The sequence below is a fragment of the Aedes aegypti genome, chromosome 3, assembly GCF_002204515.2.
Source record: "Aedes aegypti strain LVP_AGWG chromosome 3, AaegL5.0 Primary Assembly, whole genome shotgun sequence".
NCBI classification, from domain to species: Eukaryota; Metazoa; Arthropoda; class Insecta; order Diptera; family Culicidae; genus Aedes; species Aedes aegypti.
This window is the reverse complement of record NC_035109.1, coordinates 137,812,546-137,835,673: the sequence shown is the minus strand read 5'-3', so window position 1 is coordinate 137,835,673 and position 23,128 is coordinate 137,812,546. Positions and strand designations below refer to the sequence as shown.

Sequence of the window (23,128 nt, the reverse complement as noted above, 5' to 3'; positions counted from 1 at the left end):
TGTTTTGATATTATTTTGACGACAAGTCAGTAAAAAACATCAACTACTGAATAGTCAGTAATTGTTTTTACTGACTTTTCGGCCTGTTCGGTAATGCTGGAAAATTGGGTCTGACAGCAACCGTAGTTCAGTAAAAAGTAAAAATTATTACTGAACCTCAGAAGTTTTCAATCAAAAAGCTGAAAGTTCGGTATTTTTTATGATTTACAATTCGTACCCAGTATAAAAAATTACCGAACAAGCAAATCGTGATTGAGTGTGTACTAGACTAGATTTCACGGATTCAAAACAATTTGCAAAGACGAAATGACGTTCTTTTTGTTTTCACTTTTCCTAGTAACGGAGTGATTTTCAATCTAGTTTTCATTAAAAATTCGTTCTATGTCTCGATCTCTCCCTATCTCGATGGTCCCTTCGATATCGAGATGTGGAGAGGCGACTGTATAATCATTTTTATAGTTTTGAAGTCACTTTTTGGTACTATTTTGATCATTTTGGTCACTGAAGTCATTATTATTCTGCTGGCTGACCGCTACCAGCCCTGCTATCTTGAGACAAAATTTCATCAAAATAAAAAATGACCATATTTTTAAAATCGACTTATAATTTTTATTTTTTCAGGTAGGCTTCAAATGAGTTGTTTTTTTTTTCAGTATTTCATTCAAGAATTTAGAAAATTATCTACAAGCCATCCATACAACACTTGTAGGTGTTGGCATTTCTGGATTACTTTATTTTGAAAAAAAAAGTTTGGCTCTTTTCAAAAGATAATCCAGATAAATTTTGGAAAAACCTAATATGCAAAGTGGCTAAGTTAGCCAAGTCTACACATCTAGAACGTATCGTTGAAATCCGAGAGGGTGCTGCCAACATCTATTCGAGTTGCAAAAGATGAACTTCGGATTTCCCTTCGGTCGTACCAGGGAGATGAATGGGAACGTTTATCGTATCTGTAATTCTGTAAGCAAAATCACCAACAATTCTAATTCTTTGATCAACAACACCTTGATTAATCCTTCTCGGGGAAACTTTCAATCATGCTCATGAACAAACTTATTAGGGTAGGTAATCATTCGAATTTCGCCAACTCAATGTTACTGCGGGTACACATGATTTCAATCCGTCTTTTCATCAACGAGAAAACAAAAACTATATAGGGCTTTTTGAAGGAAAATCAGCAAAACATCGATAGAAAATATTCATTAGATTAGATTACAGCTATTACATTCGGTCTGAAAATGTCACTTTCATTATCGTTTTGAGCTGGAAATGCTGAATTCAGTTATCGAAAATGGATATGGGTTTTTTGTTGTACGATTAATAGCGATGAATTACTTCTTTTGATGTCTTTGATGCGCCTGATGTGCTTAGATAGATCATAAACACCAAACAGTAACTAAAGACGTGTTTTTCTTAGGAATTTCCTACAATTTTATTCTAGTTTCGAAACAAATTCCGCAAAAGATGGCTCTAAAGCTGGAGCCCTCAATGGTTTGTCATTTAGAATGATTGGTACTGTACGATGCAGTTGGTGGCGTAAAATAGGGAAGATATCGGTAGTCATCCTAAATCCAGATGTATTGTGTGCCACGATCAGCGCGATTCGATCAAACGCCTTAAATACTAGATTGTTTTTTACTATCCAAAGTTTATTTTTTGTTTCTATAAATGGGATCGATTTTCTAGTGGAAACGCTTTAAAACGATTTAGGGAAACAGTCAGGCCCAATCGCACATGTAGAATTTATAGCTTGTCAAAACCGAAAAAAGTCACGTAAAACCGAAACAAAATCAAGTGGTTAACACATTCTCGCCGTTAAACGAAAAAACAAAACATATGGCCTGAGTTTAACTCGATTGATCACATTCAACTGTTGAACCTAAAACTACGGGTGAAGCTTTATATGCTGCTGTGTCGGAGAATAATAGTGGCGTGATAATCACTCATGTGAATCCAAATTCGTCTTACGGTGCTAGATGGTGGAGTCAATTCACCACACGCCGACGGAGCTTTAAACGCTGGCGCCCTCCTTGATGAGCTTTTCCTGTGCGAAGCAATCGGCCGTTAGAAGCACTGCAGCGCCGTTCGTTTTGGTACCAGCCGTTGTCAGCTGAAATGGAACGTAGGAGGGAAAGTTCGTTAGTTCACACGTAGATGACTGCTGAATGCGGCATGGTCTATCAAAATAATAGAAGTAATAAACCATAGAAGAAGAATGTCGCTGGCGTCGCAGTAGGAACATCTTTTGCTGGCGGAGATAGGCGGGGCTATAAATGTCAACGCGAAAATGTATGCAGTTTGACACTTATGTACCCAACATGTTTTTGAGCGAGAACATTGGGAACACCAGCGACATTATTCTTCTATGGTCTATTATTTCTATTATCAAAATGATTCATTAAGAATGAGAAACGAACAAACTCATAAATGAAGTACACGTTGAGTTAGACAAAATAATTTGGAATTGTTCGAATTTACGAACAACTCACTGAAGAGAACACATACTTCTCGAGTTGAAGTAAATGAAAAACAAATTTTAAATTAACAGCAAGTTTAATTAATGGTAACTTTACTTTTAATTATTGATTTTATATTATTCATTTAAAAAAATATAATCTTAAACTATGCAATGATTTGTGTAGGTACTTACCGTCAGATTATTCATTCCATAACCGTCGAAACCTCCACCCTTCTCCTTCGATACGCGTCTTTGGTTGTACTTTTTGTACTTGCCGATGGCGGGCAAAATCAGCAGCAGCAGCCCCGATAACGCTATGAACATACCCGCCAAATAGAAGGACAGATTGTAGCTCTCCATAATATCCGAGATCCAACCTAGGAAGAAAATTTGTGTTATAAATTTTGGAAGTTTGTCGATATGTCGATCCAACTTACCGGCCAATGGCGGTCCGACGAGATTGGCCACACCCTGCACCAGAAGCAGCAGCCCGTACGCATTGGTGAACCGTTCCAGCGTGATCAACTCAACGAGGATAATACTTGTGAGGGAGTAATTGGCGGCGATGAACAACCCAAATGCACCAGCCAAACAGGATAGTGCCTAAAAGTAGAATGGGATTACTCGGGGATCAAGGAAAAATTCTGAGTGCTTGCGAAAATATTACCGTGTAATCGGTAAACAATGGTACCAGTGCGGTTACCAATCCGCATAGTCCCATACAAACGGCGTACGTGAAGTTGGCATTCACGGACTTCCGGTCGCCCATCCAGCCAAGGACGATCTGCGGGGAACACAAATGTGTGAATGAATATAAGTAATTAGTGGGTGAATGAAAAGAGTGCTAAAATAGAGAATTAATTTAATCAAGCCTTTATGAAGCTCATATGCCATGATGGATTCGATTTTTCAGTTCGATGATTTTAATGACATTGCTTTCACTATTGAATGATAAACAGGATATAGATAGCAGCTAACAAGCGTTAGTAGTTTTTAAAAAATATTTTGTTATCAAATACATTACATACGCCTTTGTATACCCAATTTATAAAATATACAATCCAATTTTTTGTAACTCTTATAATCTATGCAAGCACTTAGATAGATGGACAGATAGACAGAAGTTTGCAGAAAGTTCTTCAGAAAGGCTCAATGAATGCCGTGAAATGTGTACGTTCAAACTTTAAAGAACTTCTAATATAATAAAAATGGAAGTGGCTACACTACCCGTCATAACTACGAACTCACTTGAAAAAGTATTGTAACATTCAGCTGAATATTGTATTTTAACGTTTAGGTTATGAAATACAGGTAAATATATGTAGCGAAACTCTGGTTATCAAAGAGTTCAGGATGTTGGATAACTTAACAGTTTATTTCAAAATTTCGTCTCTACAATTCACTATTCTCAAATAGTTCTATCTCATGATTCTGACAAGATAAAAAAAATATCTCGTGTTCGGCAAAGTTGGTCAGAAAGTTGCATTTTTAACTAGTTTTATCTCGTGATTCTGCAGAGAGTATGAGTCATCGGTATTATTTACAGTACTGGTTTGAATGAAGAACGCGTTGGTCGTTTTTTACACAACATGTTTAAGTTTAGAGGCTTTAATCTAAGCGTGATCCAATTGACCTGCATTTTTACCGCAGCGCGGAAATAAATTGAAATGTTGAAAATTCACAGGCTTCATAACTAACCAATTTTATATAAAAAAGACCAATACGTACTTTTTGCTGTCCTGTAGTTTCTAACCTTTTCGGTTTCACAACGGGGCAGATAGGTTTAGATATTCAGCAAAAATGGTCCTTCAAATAAGGCCAATATATTGAAATGATGTTACATATTTCAATGCTCTCCGCATTAACTGCTCAAGTTCTATCTAGATCAAATGGCAATAGACTACTTTTTTTAAAACATGGATAGCTTTAAAATAATTGTTCTAAAAGCGTAATACAGTCAACTATCATTACTCGATATTTCGTATCTCGATAGAGTAAAGTGGGGCCAGTGTTTTTTTTAAGATTTCTAGCTCAATTCAAAACAAAACTCATAAATGTCATGGTGATTCGAATTCTAATTAAGTAAGAGACTTTCACTCCGAAAATTACAACAATTGATTGAGATTTGAAAAAGTTATGGCTATTTGTTGTTTTTCGACGTGAATATTGTAATTTTCGGTCAAACTTTCGTTGTATGGAATCAAATGAAGATAAAATATTTTTCAATATTTTATGTAAGGGCGTTTCTAGGCCTATCGTAAGGATGTTTTGAGATGTATTAGTTTTTGCATAAATGTTTGGAGACAATTTTTGGCCCATAGTAGGGCAAAAGTTCGACCCATGTATAAACACACGGAAAAATTTGCAAATTGCCTAAAATCCACACATTATCTTTAAATCGTCCAGAACCAATTCATGCGTTCTTTCCCCAAAGTGCGAAATACTGTGATGAGCGCATTAAAACGCTCATCGAGAGCCAAAACGACATCACAACCTCTAGTTGGCGTATTCTCCAAAGAAGCACACCAAACGATATCCATGTCGAGTGGATTTTTACGGTTGGTGCCGTCTATGGAGAACCTAACAAAATCCAACTTTATCCTCAACTATCGATTTGGCGAAATACAGCTGAGAAAAAGAAAGGGCATAACCACACAGTCGAACGAAAATTCAACTAACAGGCTACCCCAAGAGAAATCTAAGGCAGCCTCTAGCAAAAACCCACAATCAAACCCCATTAAAAAGGCCAGTCTGCCTATCTCTAAAGATTCAAGCTCCATCCAAACTCCTAGCTCTAGCAGTGGCATTGCCATTTAAGAGCAGTGGATCTGGTAAAAGATTGAATTCGACTACAGAGACAAAAAAGGCTGGCCTAGGGAAGAAGATTGACAAACACGAACACCCGAAACATCATGCAAGCCAAATAAAAGACGATCCGCAGCATCCAAAAAAGGACGACCGCCGTCCTGGAAACTGCGGCACACCTAAATATGACTAAGATCATTTAAGTGAATCTCCATCATACTCGAAGTGCAACGGATGTGCTTTGCCGGAGATTCACAAAAGAACTGTTCACTGTGGCTTTTATCCAGGAGCCATGGGTCAATCAATCTCGAATACAGGGTATTCATGTAAACGCACATGCGTTGGTATATGATGACAGCCAGCTCTCTCCAAGAGCAGCATTCTATTACGCAATAACACTAAATGCTTTCCAATTACAGAATTAATTAAACGCGACATCGTAGCAGTCAGGTTGGATGTTCCTACCGCTAGGAGCTTAAGCTCATATCGTCATGGTCTCGGCGTATTTCCCAGGCGACGCGAAAGATGTTCCTCCTCCATATAGTGCTGCGCTAACCTCCTATTGTGAAACAAAAAACATTCCCCTTGTCATCGGATGTGACGCGAATGCACATCACACTGTATGGGGAAGTACAAATATAAATCCTCGAGGTGAGTACCTTTTACAGTTTCTATCCTCAAAAAACATTGACATATGTAATACAGGTGACAAGCCTACATATGAAAACGCCATACGACAGGAAGTGCTGAATCTGACTTTATGTAGTCAGTCCATCTCCCACAAAATAACAAACTGGCATGTTTCTGATGAAACACAAATACATAGTCTTTGAATGGGAAGGGGGTCTAACTATTGCAAAATCGTTTAAAGATCCTAAGAAGACTAATTGGTAAACCTATTCTGCCACTGTCCGATCCGAAGACTACATCATAAATCCTAATATCAAAACAGTACTAGAGTTAGAAATGGCTTCTGACTCTATAAAAACCAAAATTCTTAATGTATATCAAGAAAGCTGTCCGACTAAAACTGTTAGGTCGAGCAGAGATGTTCCTTGGTGGAACAACCGTCTTGAAATGCTTAGGAAAACTGGACGGAGGGAGTTCAACCGTGCCAAACGCTCTACTGATTGGAGCCTATACCGAAAGGCTCTGACAGACTACAACAAGGAAATAAGGCTAGCTTAGCGGAAATCATGGGTCCTCATGTGTGAAAGCATTGAGAAGACTTCCGTAGCTGCCACTCTATCGAAAGGCCACTCCAATGGTCTGGGAACTCTCCGAAAGACTGACGGTTCGCTCACTGTGGATCCCACAGAAACACTGAGTGAAATGCTGAGGACTTACTTCCCTGATTCAATCCCTGAAGCGAGCGTGAACGCTAATGGCGTCTCTGGTCAACAAAAGCTCCTGTCATTGAAGGTTGCCAAAGAAGCCTTTACGCGAGCAAAGGTGGAAAGGGCAGTGAGATCCTTTGAGCCATTTAAATCTGCTGGCATAGATGGAAATTTCCCAGCGCTTATCCAGAAAGAGGAGCAAACGCTTATTCCTCCCATGATAGAAATTTTTAAGGTCAGTCTAGTCTTAGTTGTTAGAGTCTAGTCTTAGTCTTAGAGTTGGCTTTATCCCGATGGGGGGAAAAAAAGACAAACCGATAAGTCTGTCGTCACTGATGCTTAAAATAATGGAAAAGGTCAAATCCCCACAGACCACGCAGACCCTTTTCATAACCCATATCCATCTATCTAAATCCTAATTTTGTAACCAACTCAGTTATTGGGTCACCAAGTGGCTCGGTAGCTTAGTTGGTAAAGCGCTCGTCTAGCATACAAGAGTCCTGGGTTCAAATCCCAGCCGAGCACGTGGATTTTTTCATAACTTCACCCAAAATTTGTCCATCTTTACCACTCGTAATGAGTTAAATATTTTAATAACCATTCGGATTGGATTACCGAACAGCTTAATATAATTTATAAACAAATAGTATTGAATCAGCAAAAATCTAAAGTTTCTTGACGGAAGCTAGGATTTTACAGCTGATATTTTCTGATAAGTGGAATAGCTGCTGATGCGGAGCAAACTTCGGAGCAATTCCCAGTTGAACTTCCAAGGAATTGCTGGAGGAACTCTGAAGAAATTCCGAAGATATTCTAGGACCCTTGAGAAATTACCGGAAGAACTCTGGAGGATTTCTTGGAGGATCAAGACAATTCTCGGAGTAAAGCCTGATTCGCTGCTGACAAGTAATTTCTTGGCCTATCTTGATGCATGGGAAATTCCTGCAAGGAATCGATCAAGGAAGCACTTTTTTCTGATCGCAGTACGCAGTTGAAAAGAACTGTCAGTTCAAACGGGAGTCGCTGTAGAAAATTTCTGCAAGGAATCGGCGAGAAATTTCTTTAGCGATTCTTGTTCAGCAGCAAATCAGGCTTAACTTCGGAGTATTTTTTTTTTTTTTTTTTTTCTTTCTTTATTTGAGTGTATTTTAACACACGAGGGCTAGTTCTTAACTTCGGAGTATTTCTGATGAATTACTGGAGGAACTCTGAAGCATTCATGGAGACAATCCGATAAAATTCCTGAATGAACTACACCCGATTCTTTTTTGCACGGGGGATGCGTACCGTGCAAAAAAAATTTTCAGTTCAAAATTTCAAAAACCGTGCAAAAAAGTTACACCATTTCTCGACGTTTCATGCAAAAATAAGGTTTTGGCGAAAAAAAATGTATGGAAACTTTTTTTGCACGGCCGTGTAAAAAAATCCGTGAAAAAAAATCGGGTGTATAGGGAAATTTGGAAGGAATTCTCGGAGGATATATGAAAGAACTCCCGGAGGAACTCCAAACAAAATCCATGTGGAACGCTAAAAAAATTCTTGGAGGACCTCTTAAAAAAATCCAGTGGCAACTCCGAATGATTTTCTGGGGGAACTCCGAAAGATTTGCGTTTCTCCAGCAAATTATTTTCAGAGAAACTCCGGAGAAATTTGGAGGGCATCCCGAATTCCTGCGGGATCTATGGAGGAAATCCAAAGAAATTACCGGTGGGGCCTCGAAGGAATTTCAGGCAAAAGTTTTGAAAGAATTCTTGGAGAAATTTCTAGAGGAACTCTGAAGGAATTATTGAAAAAACTTCGAAAGAATTGTTGGAGAAACTCCTTAGGAATTCCCGAAGAAATACCAAAGCAAATCTTGGAGGGATTCCGAAGAAATTCTTGGAGGAATTTCCGTAGGAATTTTGAAGGAATTTCCGTAGGAATTTTGAAGGAATTTCCGTAGGAATTTTGAAGGAATTCCTGGAGGAAAGTTGGACAAAATCCTAGAGAAACTCCAAAGGAATTCCTGGAGGAACTCTGGAGCAATTCTTGGAGGAACTCCGAAAGCTTTCCAGTAGAAACTCCCGATTCATGTTTAAAAAAATCCGGAGGCGTTTCTGGAAGAACTCCGGGGTTATTGCTTGAGGAACTCAGGAAAAATTCCCGGAGATACGATGGAGGATATTCGAAGGAATTCCCGATAGAATTCCGGAAGAACTTTCCAGGAATTACTGAATGAAATCCAGAGCAACCACTTGAGGAACTCCAGAGCAATTTCTGGAAGAACTCTGTAAGAATTCCTGGTGGAAATCCAGAAGAAGTTCCAAGGAATTGCTGGATAAAATTCAGAGGAAACCAGGAAGAATTTATTGATGAATTGAGGAAAAATCCTAGAGGAACTCCAGAGAAATTACACGAGGAACTGTGTAAGAATTTCCGGAGGAAGTCTAGGGGAAATTCCCGGAGAAACTCTTGAAAATTTTTCTGAGGAACTCTGGAGGAAATGTAGGGAATTTTCAAAGTAACTCGTGAAAAATTCCTAGTGGTAATCCAGAGGATTTCCAAGGTATTACTAGAACTCTGCAGAATTCCTGGAGAAACCTTGGAAAAAATCCTGGAGGAAATCTAAAAAAAATCCCAGCTCCAAAAGAATTCCCGAAGGAAATCTGATGGCATTTCCAGAGAAAGTTCAAAGAAATTCCATAAAGAACTCTGAAAAAAAATCTTGGAGAACTCTCAAAGAAATTCCATTAGTGACTCTGAAAAAATTGCCGGAGGAATATTTTTTCAGAAAAAAAAACTGGAACTCTGAAGAAAATCCCGGTTGGCTCAGAAGGAATTCCTGGCAAAAATTCTGAAAGAATTCGTGAAGGAACTGCGGAGGAATTTCTAGAGAAACTCCAAAGAAATTCCTGAAGAGACTCTAAAGAAATTCATTGAAGTATTTCCGGACGAAATCACCCGAGGATTTTTTGGAAAACAAATCACCGGAGAAAATCTCCGGATGGACTGCATATCTCCGGAGGAATTACTGTAAGAAATCCCAGCAGAAATTTCTGGGGAAAATCCGCAGCGGAAATCCTGGATGTAATCAGATTCCTGAAATGTATTCCCAGATAAATTCATGGAGCAAATTCCCGGTGGAATTCCTGGAGAGAATCCCGGAGAATTTTTGTAAGAAATCCCTGTAAGGATGTTTCCTGGTGGAAATACCATGAAAGGTTCCAGAAGGAAATCTCCGAAGGAATTTCTGGAGAAATTCTTGGTGGAAATCTCGAAGGGAATTCCTAAGTGGATTCTACCCCATTACCGCGAATCCCATTACCCCGAACGCCATTAACCCGAATGCCATTACCCTGAGTTCCAAAACCCCGAACGATCCATCACCCCGAATGACATTACCCCGAATTCCAATATCATGGGGGAATGTCATCAATGTCATCATGTCAAGATAATTTTAAATTCGGGGATATAGCATTCGGGTGATGGAATTCGGGGTAATGGTACATGCGGGGTATTGGAATTCGGGGTGATGGAATTCGGAGAAATGGCATTCGGGGTAATGGGGTAGAATCGGCAATTAAGTGGAATTTCTGGAGAAATTCTCTGGAGTAAAACCCCGGAAGAATTTCTGGACGAAATCGCTAGAGGAATTCTTGGTAAATATCTTCGAAAGAATCGCCGGAGGATTTCCTGGAATGAATTCCCGGAGGAATTCCTGTGGTGAATTCCCGTGGGAATTTCTGCAGGAAATCTCCGGAGAAATTCATGGTGCAAATCCCCAGAAAAATTCCTGGTTGAAATCCCCGGATGAGTTCTTGAAACAATCCCTGAAGAAGTTTCTGGTGACAATTCCTGGAGGAATTTCATAGTTCCTGAAATTGAAAAATTCCAGGAGGAAATCCCCGGAGGAATTTCTGGAGGAAATCCTTGAAGAAATTCTCAAAGGATTTCCTGGACGAAATTCCTGATGCAAATCTCTAGATAAATTCCTGGGTTCATGGGATTCCCTGGATGAAATCATCGGAGAAATTTCTTAAACTACCCGGAGGAAATCTCCGGAAGAATATCCGAATGAAAACTCTGGAGGAATTGATATTGGAAATCCTCTGAGAAATTCCTAGAGAAAATTTTCGGAGAAGTTCTTGGGGGTATCCCCGAAGGAATCCCTGGAGAAAATCCCCGGAGGAATTTCTGGAGTAAACCCCGGGAAAACTCCTGGAGGAAATTCTAGGAGGAACTTCTGAAGGAAATCTTCGCAGAAATTTCTGATCAGTATTTTTTTGGAGAAAATCCTAGGAGAAGTTTCTTAATGAAAAATTCATGTCTACAAAATCCTCAGAGGATTTCCTGGACGAAATCCCCGGAGTAATTGCTATTGGAAATCTCTGAAGAATTCATGGAGGAAATATCCGGATAAGTTCTTGGAAAAAAATCTCCGGAGGAAATTTCTAGAAATAATCCACGGAGAAATGCCTGGAGCAAATTTCTGAAGGAATTCCTGGACGACATTCCGTGGAGAAATTCCTGATGCAAATCATTAGAGACACTCCTGGTGGAAGTCCCCGGATAAAAACAAACGTTCAGTTTTGTCGTCATAAGTAAACAAAATGTGCTTCTTCTCACAAGATGTTTGAGAAGAAGTTCGCGATGTTTACCCGACCAGAACCACATAACAAGACTATAACACATTCCTATCAGAAGCAGTTAAAAATAACAGAACTTGATATAATTTTGTTATCAATATCGCTTTATTCACAACTTGTTATATTTTCAGTAACACACTTATAACAACATTTGTTATATTTTTGACATCGCATTTATAAGTTTGTTGCAAACAACATCCGATGTAAAAAACAGTAACACAGTTTGCAATACTTTTGTTATTTTGTAACATCCTTGCAACACATTCTGTAATAATTTTGTTATAATTATAACAGGGTTTGTTATATTTTAGTTTGATTTGGTGCAAATTTTGTTAGAATTTTTGTTATTTTAACCACTAACGGTACATGTTTCATAACAACTGGTGATATAAATAAATCATATCAGGGGAAAACATTCTGTTACAATCTTGTTTCTTCCGTCTGGTCGGGTATGAGTTTCCAGCAAAACGTTCGGAAAATTTGTCTAAGCATCGAACTGATTGCTCATATCGATGCAATCATCAACATTAAACATTCCACCCTTGGGAGAAAGCGAGCATTCCGGAGAATCATCTTTTATTTCATTTTTTGCCACTTTTAGTGACAGACCATCCTTAACCAAGTGGCTGGAGTCCGCGGGTACAAAGCAAATCCATGATGAAGGTGTCTGGGTCCAGTTCCCGGTCGGTCCAGGATCTTTTCGTAATGGAAATTTTCTTGGCTTCCCTGGGCATAGAGTATTATCGTACCTGCCACCAAACATGGGAAAATTCACTCACCCGAACGCTCCCGATAAAAAAAAATAGCATAGTATCCGCTGGCACCGAATGTTCAGTGGCAGCCGAACGTTACTAGGGTGAGCACTATCCCGACGTATTGCAAACGATTGAATTTACCCGAAAATCAAAAGACTCACAGAGCGGAGAGAGAACCAATCCGCTCTTAACTATAAGACGGGTAAGAACGCGTTCACCATTCAATCACTGAATGCATCCAACTGAATGTATGGATTTCGCGTTCACTGAATCATTCCGTCGGGTGTATATCCATTCAGTGAGCGCTCATCAGCACTCAAATACGAATGCCACTCCTGCGGAATCGGAATGTGAATAATCATTCGCTACTGCAATCGGATGCCTTCGGCACACGGAGTCGATAGTGAATCATTCTGTTCCCGTTTTTGTTAAACGTGTTGCTTGGCGAAGAATTAGAAAGCGTGTTGGAAATTGAAACACTCAGCCTGGTAGGAGAAACGGCAACCTCGCTCTTGATTGCGTGTGGAAGTGAGCAAGGAGAACGCAGCAATCGAGTGAGTGTTTCCCATGCCTGCCTGCCATAAGGCATATGAAAATGAAACTGTTAAAGTGCTCATTGATCACTGAGCCGAGAAGCAGGCTTTTGCGCAGTGAAGACGAGCTAAGAAGAAGAAGAAGAAGTGACAGTTTTTGGAAGTAAGTGGTGAATTTAGAGACTCCCTTCCTTTTGCTCGTGATTGCAACTATGGACCAATGCACGAGTTCACTAATTTGACATTTGAGCGGTGCCGAATTCACTCGTTGCCATGGTCACGTAAATAACACGGCACCGCTCAAACTTCATAAAGTGAACTCGTGCACAGGTCCATGGAGCAATGCACGCGTTCATTCTTTGACGTTTTAGCGGTGCCGTGTTATTTATGTTACCATGGGAACGGGTGAATTCAGCTCCGCTCAAACGTCAAAATAGTGAATCCTTGAATAAACGAATGAAGTAGTGTCCTCCTGAGAGTTTTTTTTTTCCAAGACGGTGTCCAAGAAGGTTTACCACCGCTAGCTTTCGCTATTCAACAAAAAACCGAAGGCACGATTCCAAATAAGGATAGAAAAGGGATCAATAGTAGAAAAAATAGTACAGAAAAGTACTGCTTTTGTAACACTGAAAGGTACTATTCTTGTAGCACTGAGAAGTACTGTTTAATTGCTTTATGCAATTTCAAAAACTTCCGAGTGCAGAAAGAATTCATGTACGCACAGCACGAACGTACGATGAGCAATTTAATACCACAAGAGTCAGGATTAAGGAATGTAGGATCGTATCATGAATGTTTCTGTATTGAGTTGATTCAATTCTTTTCAAGAATAAAAAATATTAAAAATAAAATAAAAGAGTACAAATGAGTGTACAATACTTTTTCGTGCGAGTCCGTATGTAGATTTTTTCTGGAAATGATTTTACGATTTTAGGCGTCTGAAAGTATCATATTTAAATGTCTATCCAATGAATTAAATTTCTTCTGAATGTTGAAAAAGAATCTATGTCAGCCAAACCTTTGATATTCCAACCTTTGTGAAGACTGTACAACATATATTACCTCTATAGAAAACTAGCACAAACTTGTTCCGAGATCTCGCATATTTTTACTCCTAAGTTATCAATTTTTTAACGCAAAATCTACACGAGATCTCCAAACACATAACCTTTATCGAAGTTTGCACGAATTTCCTACTTCAGTCAGTTGCTTCCCGCAACACAAACTTACCTCTCCGACCATGTTAACGATACCGATTATGGAAATCAGCATCGACGATTGCGACGGCGTGAAGCCCATCTCCGTGGCGTTGTCCGTCAGGTAAACGTACGGCACATCGTACCACGTGTACAGCAAAAAGTTCGAGATCGCAAACAGCAGGAAACGGATATCACGGAAATATGACAGGTCCAAAATACTGACCAGCAGTGTTTTGAACTCATCTATTCCCTGATACCAGGCGGTCTTTTCTTTGGCGATCGTCGTCATCGAGTTACGGTAGATGTCCGGACAGGATGAAGCCCGTAGCCTATAGCGCTGGATGTTCAGCATCGCTCCTCGGTAGGTCAAGGAATGTCGATGCATTCGGAGATCCTTCAGATAGGCGGTCGTTGGTGTCCGCAAGCCAGTTGTTCTGTGACTGTGCGTTCGACGCAGGAAGGGATGATGGTTATGCTCGACGTCGTCGCCTGGCGGAAGATCGAGCTGGCGGTGTTCCTGGGAGCTTGGAGATACTACTTGGTCGGGATTGCCAGACTTCTCCGGGGAAAGTTCATTGCTCTTAGGTGCTAGAGGTTCACTGAAGCTACGAGAATGTAGCAGATTAGGATAATTTTGCAAAACATGCTCGTGCACATTTCGATGCTTGTAGAGTAATTCTAATACTTCGTAGGGAACTTTTTCCCCATTCTTTATGAAGGTCGGAAGAGTTATCAACGAGCTGAACAACCTTGGATCATTTGGATCCATAAGCTGTTCTCCTTTGGCTCCCTGCTGAACATTCTCGCTAGCTCCTCCCCCTCCAAGACCCCCACCAGCTGAAGCGTCGACCGCGTTCAGATTGCTTGTCGTTCCCGTATTCGTACTGTTGCTCACAGAGTACGAGTCGGCTTCCTTCTGTTTCCGCTTGAGTTTCGATTTGTGCGTCGTCCACTCGAGATCCCGCATCAGAAGGCCACAAAGACACATGTTGAGGAAAATACCCGCCAAAATGAGCGTCGTCCCGCGCCACCCGTACTCGTCCAGAAGAATCTGCGTCACTTTGGCGAAAATACACGTTCCGATGCCACTACCGCAAACGGACAGCCCAGTCGCGAATGATCGCTTCTTGTCGAAGTAGTACGCCACAATAACCACGGCGGCCACGTAGCACAGACTCAACCCAAAGCCGGCTAGCACTCCAAACGTTAGATATAGCATTTCGATCGTTTCCGCGTAGGCAGATATGGCAAAACCTGCGGACGCCAAAATGGAACCCACGATAGTGACGTTCCGACATCCGTACCGGTCCGTGAGGAATGAGGCTACCGGCCCAGAGAGCAGAGGCATAGCCATGAAAAGCGATCCAACCCAGGCGGTTTTACCTGCAATAGAGAAAACAAAGAAAATATATGAAATTAAGTTTTTTTTTGTATTGAATCGATGCAAAGCGTTATGGGGTACTATTATTTATTTTAGCTCCGAGGGTGAAGTTTTGTATTGAATCGATGCAAAGCGTTATGGGGTACTATTATTTATTTTAGCTCCGAGGGTGAAGTTTTGAGAGATTCGAGCATCGAAAGTTAGACTAGGAAGCAATTGTAATTCAATTGAACTGTCCATGTTCGCAAGGTTGACGTGAATCTATGCCATAAGGTCGAAAATACAAAAGGTCGAGAGACAAAAGATCCAGATGAAAAGAGGGTAAAGAAGGAAAAAATTCATATCTGGTAAATTGTTTTAGACCTTCTTTTGACAATGATCTTTCGAACTTTAAGTCTTTTCGACGTTTTTTCAATACATCGTCATTCAAACAACGAACATATGCTGAAAATGGCAGTGACGCTTACCTTGCGAGTATGGGCGTTATCGTTAACCTTGCGAATTTATCTTTTTCAAAGTTCAAGGAAGTCTTGCAGCAGAGAAATAATGAAAAACATTTTCTGAACATGCAATTTTTTTTCCAAGTAAGCAGACAAATGGCTATTTTGTTATAACTTCGTAACCATTTGTATAAACAATAATTTGAATAATTTATTTTCAGTAATATAATTTGATCGTTTTTTAATTCGATTGTTATTATAAATTTGGTACTTTTAGATGTTATTCATACGGTTTTGTAAAAAGGATTGTTTCATTCATTATTTTTAAAATTCTGAAATGAATTCCTCTAAGGCCTCCTCCAGAATGTTCTGCAACATTTTTTTGTTCAATTCTTGCGAAGATTCTTCCAAATTCCTGCCCATACTCAAAGATTTTTTCCACTCTAACGATTCTTTCAGTAATCACTCCAGAAATTTGCTCCCAGAATTTATAGAAAAAAACTCAAGGAACTATACCAGTTATTTATTTTGAGAATTTTTCTACAGAACCTTCCAGAAACTCGTCTATAAATATTCCTCTAAAGTTTTCTAAAAGAATTCCTTCATAGTTTTCAGGAATTATTGGAAGAATATCCTTGAATATCTTTAGCAAAATCGAAGTGTTTATTAGAGGTTTTTAAAGGAATATTCCAGATATTTCCACAAAAAAAAACTTTCAAAGGATTTCTAGACAAACTGTTTATGATAATCGATTTTTACGATCGGAAAAATCAATGCAATTAGTGATCGAGGAATACCGTTTAACTTCAAGAATGTTCTAGTCGTGCCAGACCTGAGGGAAAACTTAATGTTGATCAAGAAAAGCAGGAATCAATGTGGTATTCTCTGGATATACGGAAGTTTTGAAGAAAAACTGAAGCGTGCTGGCAACTGGATTCCTAAAAGGCAACTTTTCAGAGATGAGTTGTCTCTACAGGATTTTTGTGATGTCGATACCGGAAAACGGTGGCATCGCCGGTAAGGCTATATTAGCCAACAAGGACTTGAAACGATGACCCGGAATGGTGAATAGAAAGGAATGCAGGAACCAGTGATTTCGCGGATAACGGTGGATCAAAGACGGGAGTATTTTTCAACCGATTAGAAAAAAATTGTGTTGCTGACCGGTTCAACCGAACACTTGTGGAGAGAATTCGTTCAGTCCTCATCGATCACTGGTACCGAAACACGTATGCTCTGAAGCTACCCTGGCGTGCGTATATAATCTGAATCGTACCCCTACATCATCATCAGCCTTGCCAGGTGGTGTATCTTTGGCGGAGCTATGGTTAAACCCCAACCAAATTACGGATCTTCGGATTTAAAAGTAGTACATGGATACCTGCGCATAAAAGGAACAAGCTGGATCCTAAGAGTCGCGAAATGGTAATGATTGGTTATGTCCCCAATAGGGTCCTAAAGCCCTGTCCCAATTTAAGTGCCAAACGCTTAAGATTATGCCAAAAACACAGGTTTACTCAATTTTCTAATGTTTTCCGTTGGTTTGAGCCCAAAAAAACTTGTTCAAAGATTTTGTCACACCCCTTGGCTTAAACTCAAATTTTGGGTGTATTTTGTTTTCCATGTCCCTTCCGAAATGTCAGATAGGAACAACCCCAGTGTTAAAACTGAAACCCCTGTGGTGTTTTGTCGACTAAGCGAACGTCAAACATGATCTTAAGTGTTAAGGTTCATTTATGGACCCAATTTTTAAATTAAAGTTTAAACATGATGTAGCCCTTATTTGAGCGGGAAAAATTGCTGAAGTAATTGCAGTAAGATGCTCTTTCGTGTTATTGAATAAAAACAAGATTTTATTAAAAATTTTAGGACCCAATTGCTACCGGTAAGTTTGTTGCCATTCGTTAACATTGAGAAGGTGAAGCTTTTTATTTCCATCAAATGGACGTGAAAACAGCTTTTCTGCATGGAGAAATGAAGGAAACGATTTTCATGGTAATTTCAGACGGTGTCGATGCAACGAGAATTTCAACCAGAAGCTGTTGGAACTGGTATTCAAACGATCAATGCACGACTATTGTTTATACACAACAATTCTACTAGGAAATGAGACGACCTGCTGATCGCTGGTAGGAAGAAAATGACAATCTTGAAACTCAAGAAGCAGTTAATGTCTGTTTTCACTATGTAGAGTATAACGAGGACAGACGCAGAATACGTTACCGCAAGTATCAAAAAGTGAAAAGATGTTCAATCGTTTCCAAATGTTGGATTGTAATCCAGTTAAACACCCCTTGAAAAACGACTATTAACTGATCCACCGATGAATTGAATTCACTGTGTACAAGAATTATGACACTAGAGCGGGCCAGAGCACGTGGGGACCATACGGCTCAAGTGTCACAATTTTTGGACCGAGTGAATTATGTTAACCGCTGGAGAAGTCAATTGCTGCATGTAGATGGAGAAACTACAAATTAACCGTATTGAACTGCTGGGCACCATCATGTATGTAATGCTGTGTACCAGACCGGACCTGTGTTTTACGGTTAGTTTCCTTGGACGTTTTTAACAGAAACCTTCACCATCACACTGGGAATGTTTGAAAAGAGTGGAACGTTATCTGAAGGGAAGGAAGTTAAAATATTTGGGGTTCAAGCAAACCTATGATGAGGAAACTTTGATCGGTTATGCAGAAACTGACTGGGCATCGGATATTTTGAACAGAAAGTCGGTGAACGGTCATGCGTTTAAAGTGTTTGGGAGCCTGGTGTCTTAGTCGAGCAAGAAGCTGTAAGTGTTCGTAGTGCATAGTAGAGTGTTTTTGAGATTTTGTTTGTAAATAGATCGTGAATTTATGTGAAAATATAGTGCAGGTAGTATTTGTTTCACAGTATTATCCGTCACCCAAGAAACATTTGCCTATTTTATAATCATTTATTAAGCAATTTTTCACAACTACATACTGAATAGTTGCTTTATTGTATTACTTTGCAGCTGCTACGCACACATTGTTCAAGCAAATCTGGCGAAATTATTAAGCTTCTTATTATTTAGTGACTGTAATCATATATTGTAATGATGTTTATTCAGGTTTCAGTTAGCTTAATAAGGATTGATGATTTAACAACGTTAGTTTAACAAACTACATTATTGCAGTTTAATTCAGCATCATGTTTAACAACATTTTAATTATTTCCAAGCGAAGCCTTTGTTCAGGCGTTGTTCACACAAATTTGGAGAAGATATAAAGCGTGTCGTTGTATATTGACTTTATTCTACAACTTCAAAATCGCTTTATAAGCATTCATCTCAGCTTTTATTCAACTGCCACAAAATTGATTAAAACAAATAAATGACTAAAAATAGCTAACACTGTATACATCAAATGCAGTGTATACCTTACCATGAATTAATAACAACACTTTCAATAATTACCTGAATACTGGATTTAAACTCGAGACCTTCCCATCGTCAGCGGTATACCTTGCCATCTGCGCCATCCTTGAATTCATATATCAGCCTTCCAGTGCCCAATATAAACCTCTTGTAGCTGATTATTGATCACGCTTGAGCTTCTATTCAACAATAACTAACCAACACGTGCTATGCTGATCAACAACTGAATAAGCGCAGTACTTCGGCTGCTGTTCAGTACTGATGTGAGCTGAACTCAGTTGGCTATTTATAGCGCACAGTGAGAAAATTTATTTCAATGCTGGTCAAAAATAAAGTTTATTCACAAAGTAAAAACAGTATGAAATGATTAATCGAATTTCATAATAAGTTTTAACTTGTTAAAACTTTAATTGAATTGTTCATCTAACTATACCAAAATTCATTTATAAAATGTATAATATTTCTACTAGGTTAATATTTTAATTATTTGCCGTACTTTTTCCAACTATTAAACATTATACAAATATAAAATATATTTCAATCAATAATCCTTTGTCAGAAGACTGATTCAAAATATTTTCTAAACATAATTGAATATTGTATTGAGAAAGCATCAGTTATTATTGTATCCAACATGTTTTTATATATTAGTAAGTTAGTGACGAATTCGCCAAGGGCGAAAAGCCACTCAAATAAAGATATACAATAATAATATTAGTTAGTTGAACATTCCAATACATTAGGAAAACAACGCAATTTTTAGATATTTTGTCCATTTTTTAAAAATTTGGCTACAGTGTGGCCTCTTTTGTAAGGCTTCTTTGTTGCTGAACAATGTGTTTAGTAATCGTTATTTTGGACTTCTTTGGATGACCTGCTCGGATGATATATCTATGTTGTATTAGGAGTTTATAAAATACCTATTCAGCTTTTAATCATGTTCCTGTTAAACATGGAAACAGCTGAAGTGCGAAGCAACCAAAACGTTAGTTCGTCTCCTGTACATCTGTTTACACAATTATATTTGTTTGGTGGAATATTGGCTCTTTAATAGAAGGAAAAATTACTTGTTCAACTCATTAGTAAAACAATCTTGACAAGTCGGCAGAGATTCTTTGGAGAAGTTTAATAAGTGTTGATTCTACTATTATTCATTCCAATGAAAAATGTTGAACATTGATTTAAATTTGGATCTAAATACCATCTTCTCAGCATTTTGTAGGGCATTTTTTCAGCTGTCACCATTATTCAACAATAATTAACTATGTATATGTTTATTTGTGACACTGGACTGTAAGTTGGGTAACCACTTTTATGTAACTATTGTTAAATTATTATTTATACTTCGATTATCATTAAAAATGTTATGATTCATTGAAATGTTATGATGACTTCGATTATCGTTAAAAATGTTGTGATTCGAACTTTACCCTCGTTGATCCATTACGTCGCCATTACGTCCATTACGTTAATCCATCCATCGCATACACGTCTTGGATTTGATTTGAAAAACATTTGAAACATTTGAAAATAACATAAAAAGACATAATATGTTTTGCTTGAATAAGAGCATACTCATATACTGTTATTCGCATTGTTTATAAGTTTAACTAATTATGCTGGTCAACATTTTAAGTATTAGACACTGAAACTTTTGTACGATTTGTTGTTAATCAAATGTTCAATATTCAACTAAAATGATGGATACAACCTATAGAAGCTTTTAATCAGTCAATTGTTAAACTTCTTATGTGTTGTAGAACAAAAGCTACTATATTTGCATTTTCGGAGGTTTATTCAGCTCTTATTCAAAACACAAACTGCAAGTGAAATAACAGCTTTTTTATAAGCGGAAATTAATTTTATTCAATTAATGATTCAACTAAAAATTTGTTCAGCAATGGTTGTTGCTATGCAGCTTGTATTAAGCACGTAAGTATCTTAAAAGCTACCAATTGTTCCTTGGGCAGTTAGGCCATAGTAGAACAGTTCACCATACTACCCACGAAACTGGTAGCTTTTAAGATACTTACGTGTTTAATACAAGCTGCATGGCAGCAACCATAGCTGAACAAATTTTTAGTTGAATCATTAATTAAATAAAATGAATTTCCGCATAAAAAAAACTGTTATTCCACTTGAAGTTTGCGGTTTGAGTAAGAGCTGAATAAACTCTGAAAATGCAAATATAGTAGCTTTTGTTCTACTACACATAAGAAGTTTAACAATTCACTAATTAAAAGCTTCCATAGGTTGTAGCCATCTTTTCAGTAGAATATTGAACATTTGATTAACAACAAATCGTACAAAAGTTTCAGTGTCTAATACTAAAAATGTTAACCAGCATGATTATTAGAACTTAAAAACAATGCGAATAATGGTATATGAGTATGTTTTTATTCAAGCAAAACATATTACGTTATTTTCGAATATTCCAAATGTTTATCAAATCTAAGACATATAGGCGACTATGGATCAACGAGGGTAAAGTTCGAATTACTTTGGATTAGAAAGATACATACATATTTAATTATTGTTAAAAATAGTAACAGCTGAAAAAATGCCCTACAAAGAGCTGAGAAGATGCTATTAAGATCCAAATTTAAGATCCATGTTCAACATTTTTCACTGGAATGAATAATAGTAGAATTGATACTTATTAAACTTTTCCAAAGAACCTCTGTCGACTTGTCAATATTGTTTTACTAATGAGTTGAACAAGTCATTTTTCCGTCTATTAAAGAGACAATATTCCACCAAACAACTATAATTGTGTAAACAGATGTACAGAAGACGAACTAACGTTTTAGTTGCTTCGCGCTACAGCTGTTTCCATGCTTGACATGAACATGATTAAAAGCTGAATAGGTATTTTATAAAATCCTAATACAACAAAGATATATCATCCAAGCAGTTAATCCAAAGAAGGCCAAAATAACGATTAATAGACACATTGTACAGCAACAAATAAGCCTTACAAAAGAGGTCACACCATAGCAAAATTTTCGAAATATGGTCAAAATATCTAAAAATTGCGTGGTATTCCTAATGTATTGAAATGTTCAACTTACTAATATTATAATTATTTATTTATATTTGAGTGGCTTCTCGCCCTTGGCGAATTTTTAACTAACTTACTAAAATATAAAGACATATTGGATACAATCATAACTGATGCTTTCTCAATACGATTATTCAATTATGTTTAGAAAATATTTTGAATCAGTCTTCTGTTACAGGATTATTTTGTTAAACAAAAAGAGCACATTTAACATACAAACGATCGAGATATATTTTATATTTCTATAATGCTTAATAGATAGAAAAAGTACGACAAATAATTAAAATATTACCCTAATAAATATATTATACATGAAATAAATAATTTTTGGTATAGTTAGATGAACAATTAAATTAAAGTTTTAGCAAGTAAGAACTTATTATGAAATTCGATTAATAATTTCAGACTGGTTTTACTTTGGAATAAACTTTATTTTTGACCATTATTGACATAAATTTTCTCACTGTGCGCTATAAATAGCCGACTGAATTCAGCTTGCATCAGTACTGAACAGCAGCAGTAGTAATGCGCTTGTTCAGTTGTTGATCAGCATAGCACGTGTTGATTAGACTTTGTTGAATAGAAGCTCAAGCATGATCAATTTTCAGCTACAAGAGGTTTATATTGGGCACTGGAAGGCTGAGATATGAATTCAAGGATGGCGCAGATTGCAAGATATACTGCTAACAATGGTAAGGTCTCGAGTTTGAATCCAGTAACCAGGTAATTATTAAAAGTGGAAATTAATTCATTGTAAATGTATACACTGCATTTGATTCATACAGTGTTAGCGAATTTTGGTCATTTATTTGTTCTGAATTTATTTTGTGGCAGTTGAATAAAAGCTAATATAAATGCTTATGAAGCGATTTTGAAGTTGTAGTATAAAGTCAATATACAACGCCTTATAACTTCGCCAAATTTGTGTGAACGAAGGCTAAACATGGAAATAATTGAAATGTTGTTAAACATCATGCTGAATTAAATTGCAAAAATGTTGTTTGTTAAATTAGTGTTGTTAAATCAACACTAAATGATAAGTAGCCTAATAATATCGCCAGATTTGCTTGAACAATGTGTGCGAAGCAGCTGCAAAGTAATATAATAAAGGAACTATTCAGTATGTAGTTGTGAA

General features: G+C 37.8%; 1 protein-coding gene across 10 annotated transcripts in view; it reads right to left on the bottom strand.

The window, feature by feature from the left end:
* Positions 1-1,264: 1,264 nt before the first annotated feature.
* LOC5567273 overlaps positions 1,265-23,128 on the bottom strand; it is a 211,876-nt gene continuing 190,012 nt past the window's right edge. For all 10 annotated transcript variants that reach the window (XM_021851837.1, XM_021851838.1, XM_021851841.1 and 7 more), the window contains 5 exons: positions 13,744-15,095; positions 3,126-3,242; positions 2,896-3,061; positions 2,651-2,835; positions 1,265-2,110 (listed from right to left, as the gene is read on the bottom strand). In XM_021851837.1, the coding sequence (XP_021707529.1) occupies positions 2,012-2,110; positions 2,651-2,835; positions 2,896-3,061; positions 3,126-3,242; positions 13,744-15,095 (1,919 nt within the window). In that variant the 3' untranslated portion in view covers positions 1,265-2,011. The remainder of the gene's footprint in view (positions 2,111-2,650; positions 2,836-2,895; positions 3,062-3,125; positions 3,243-13,743; positions 15,096-23,128) is intronic.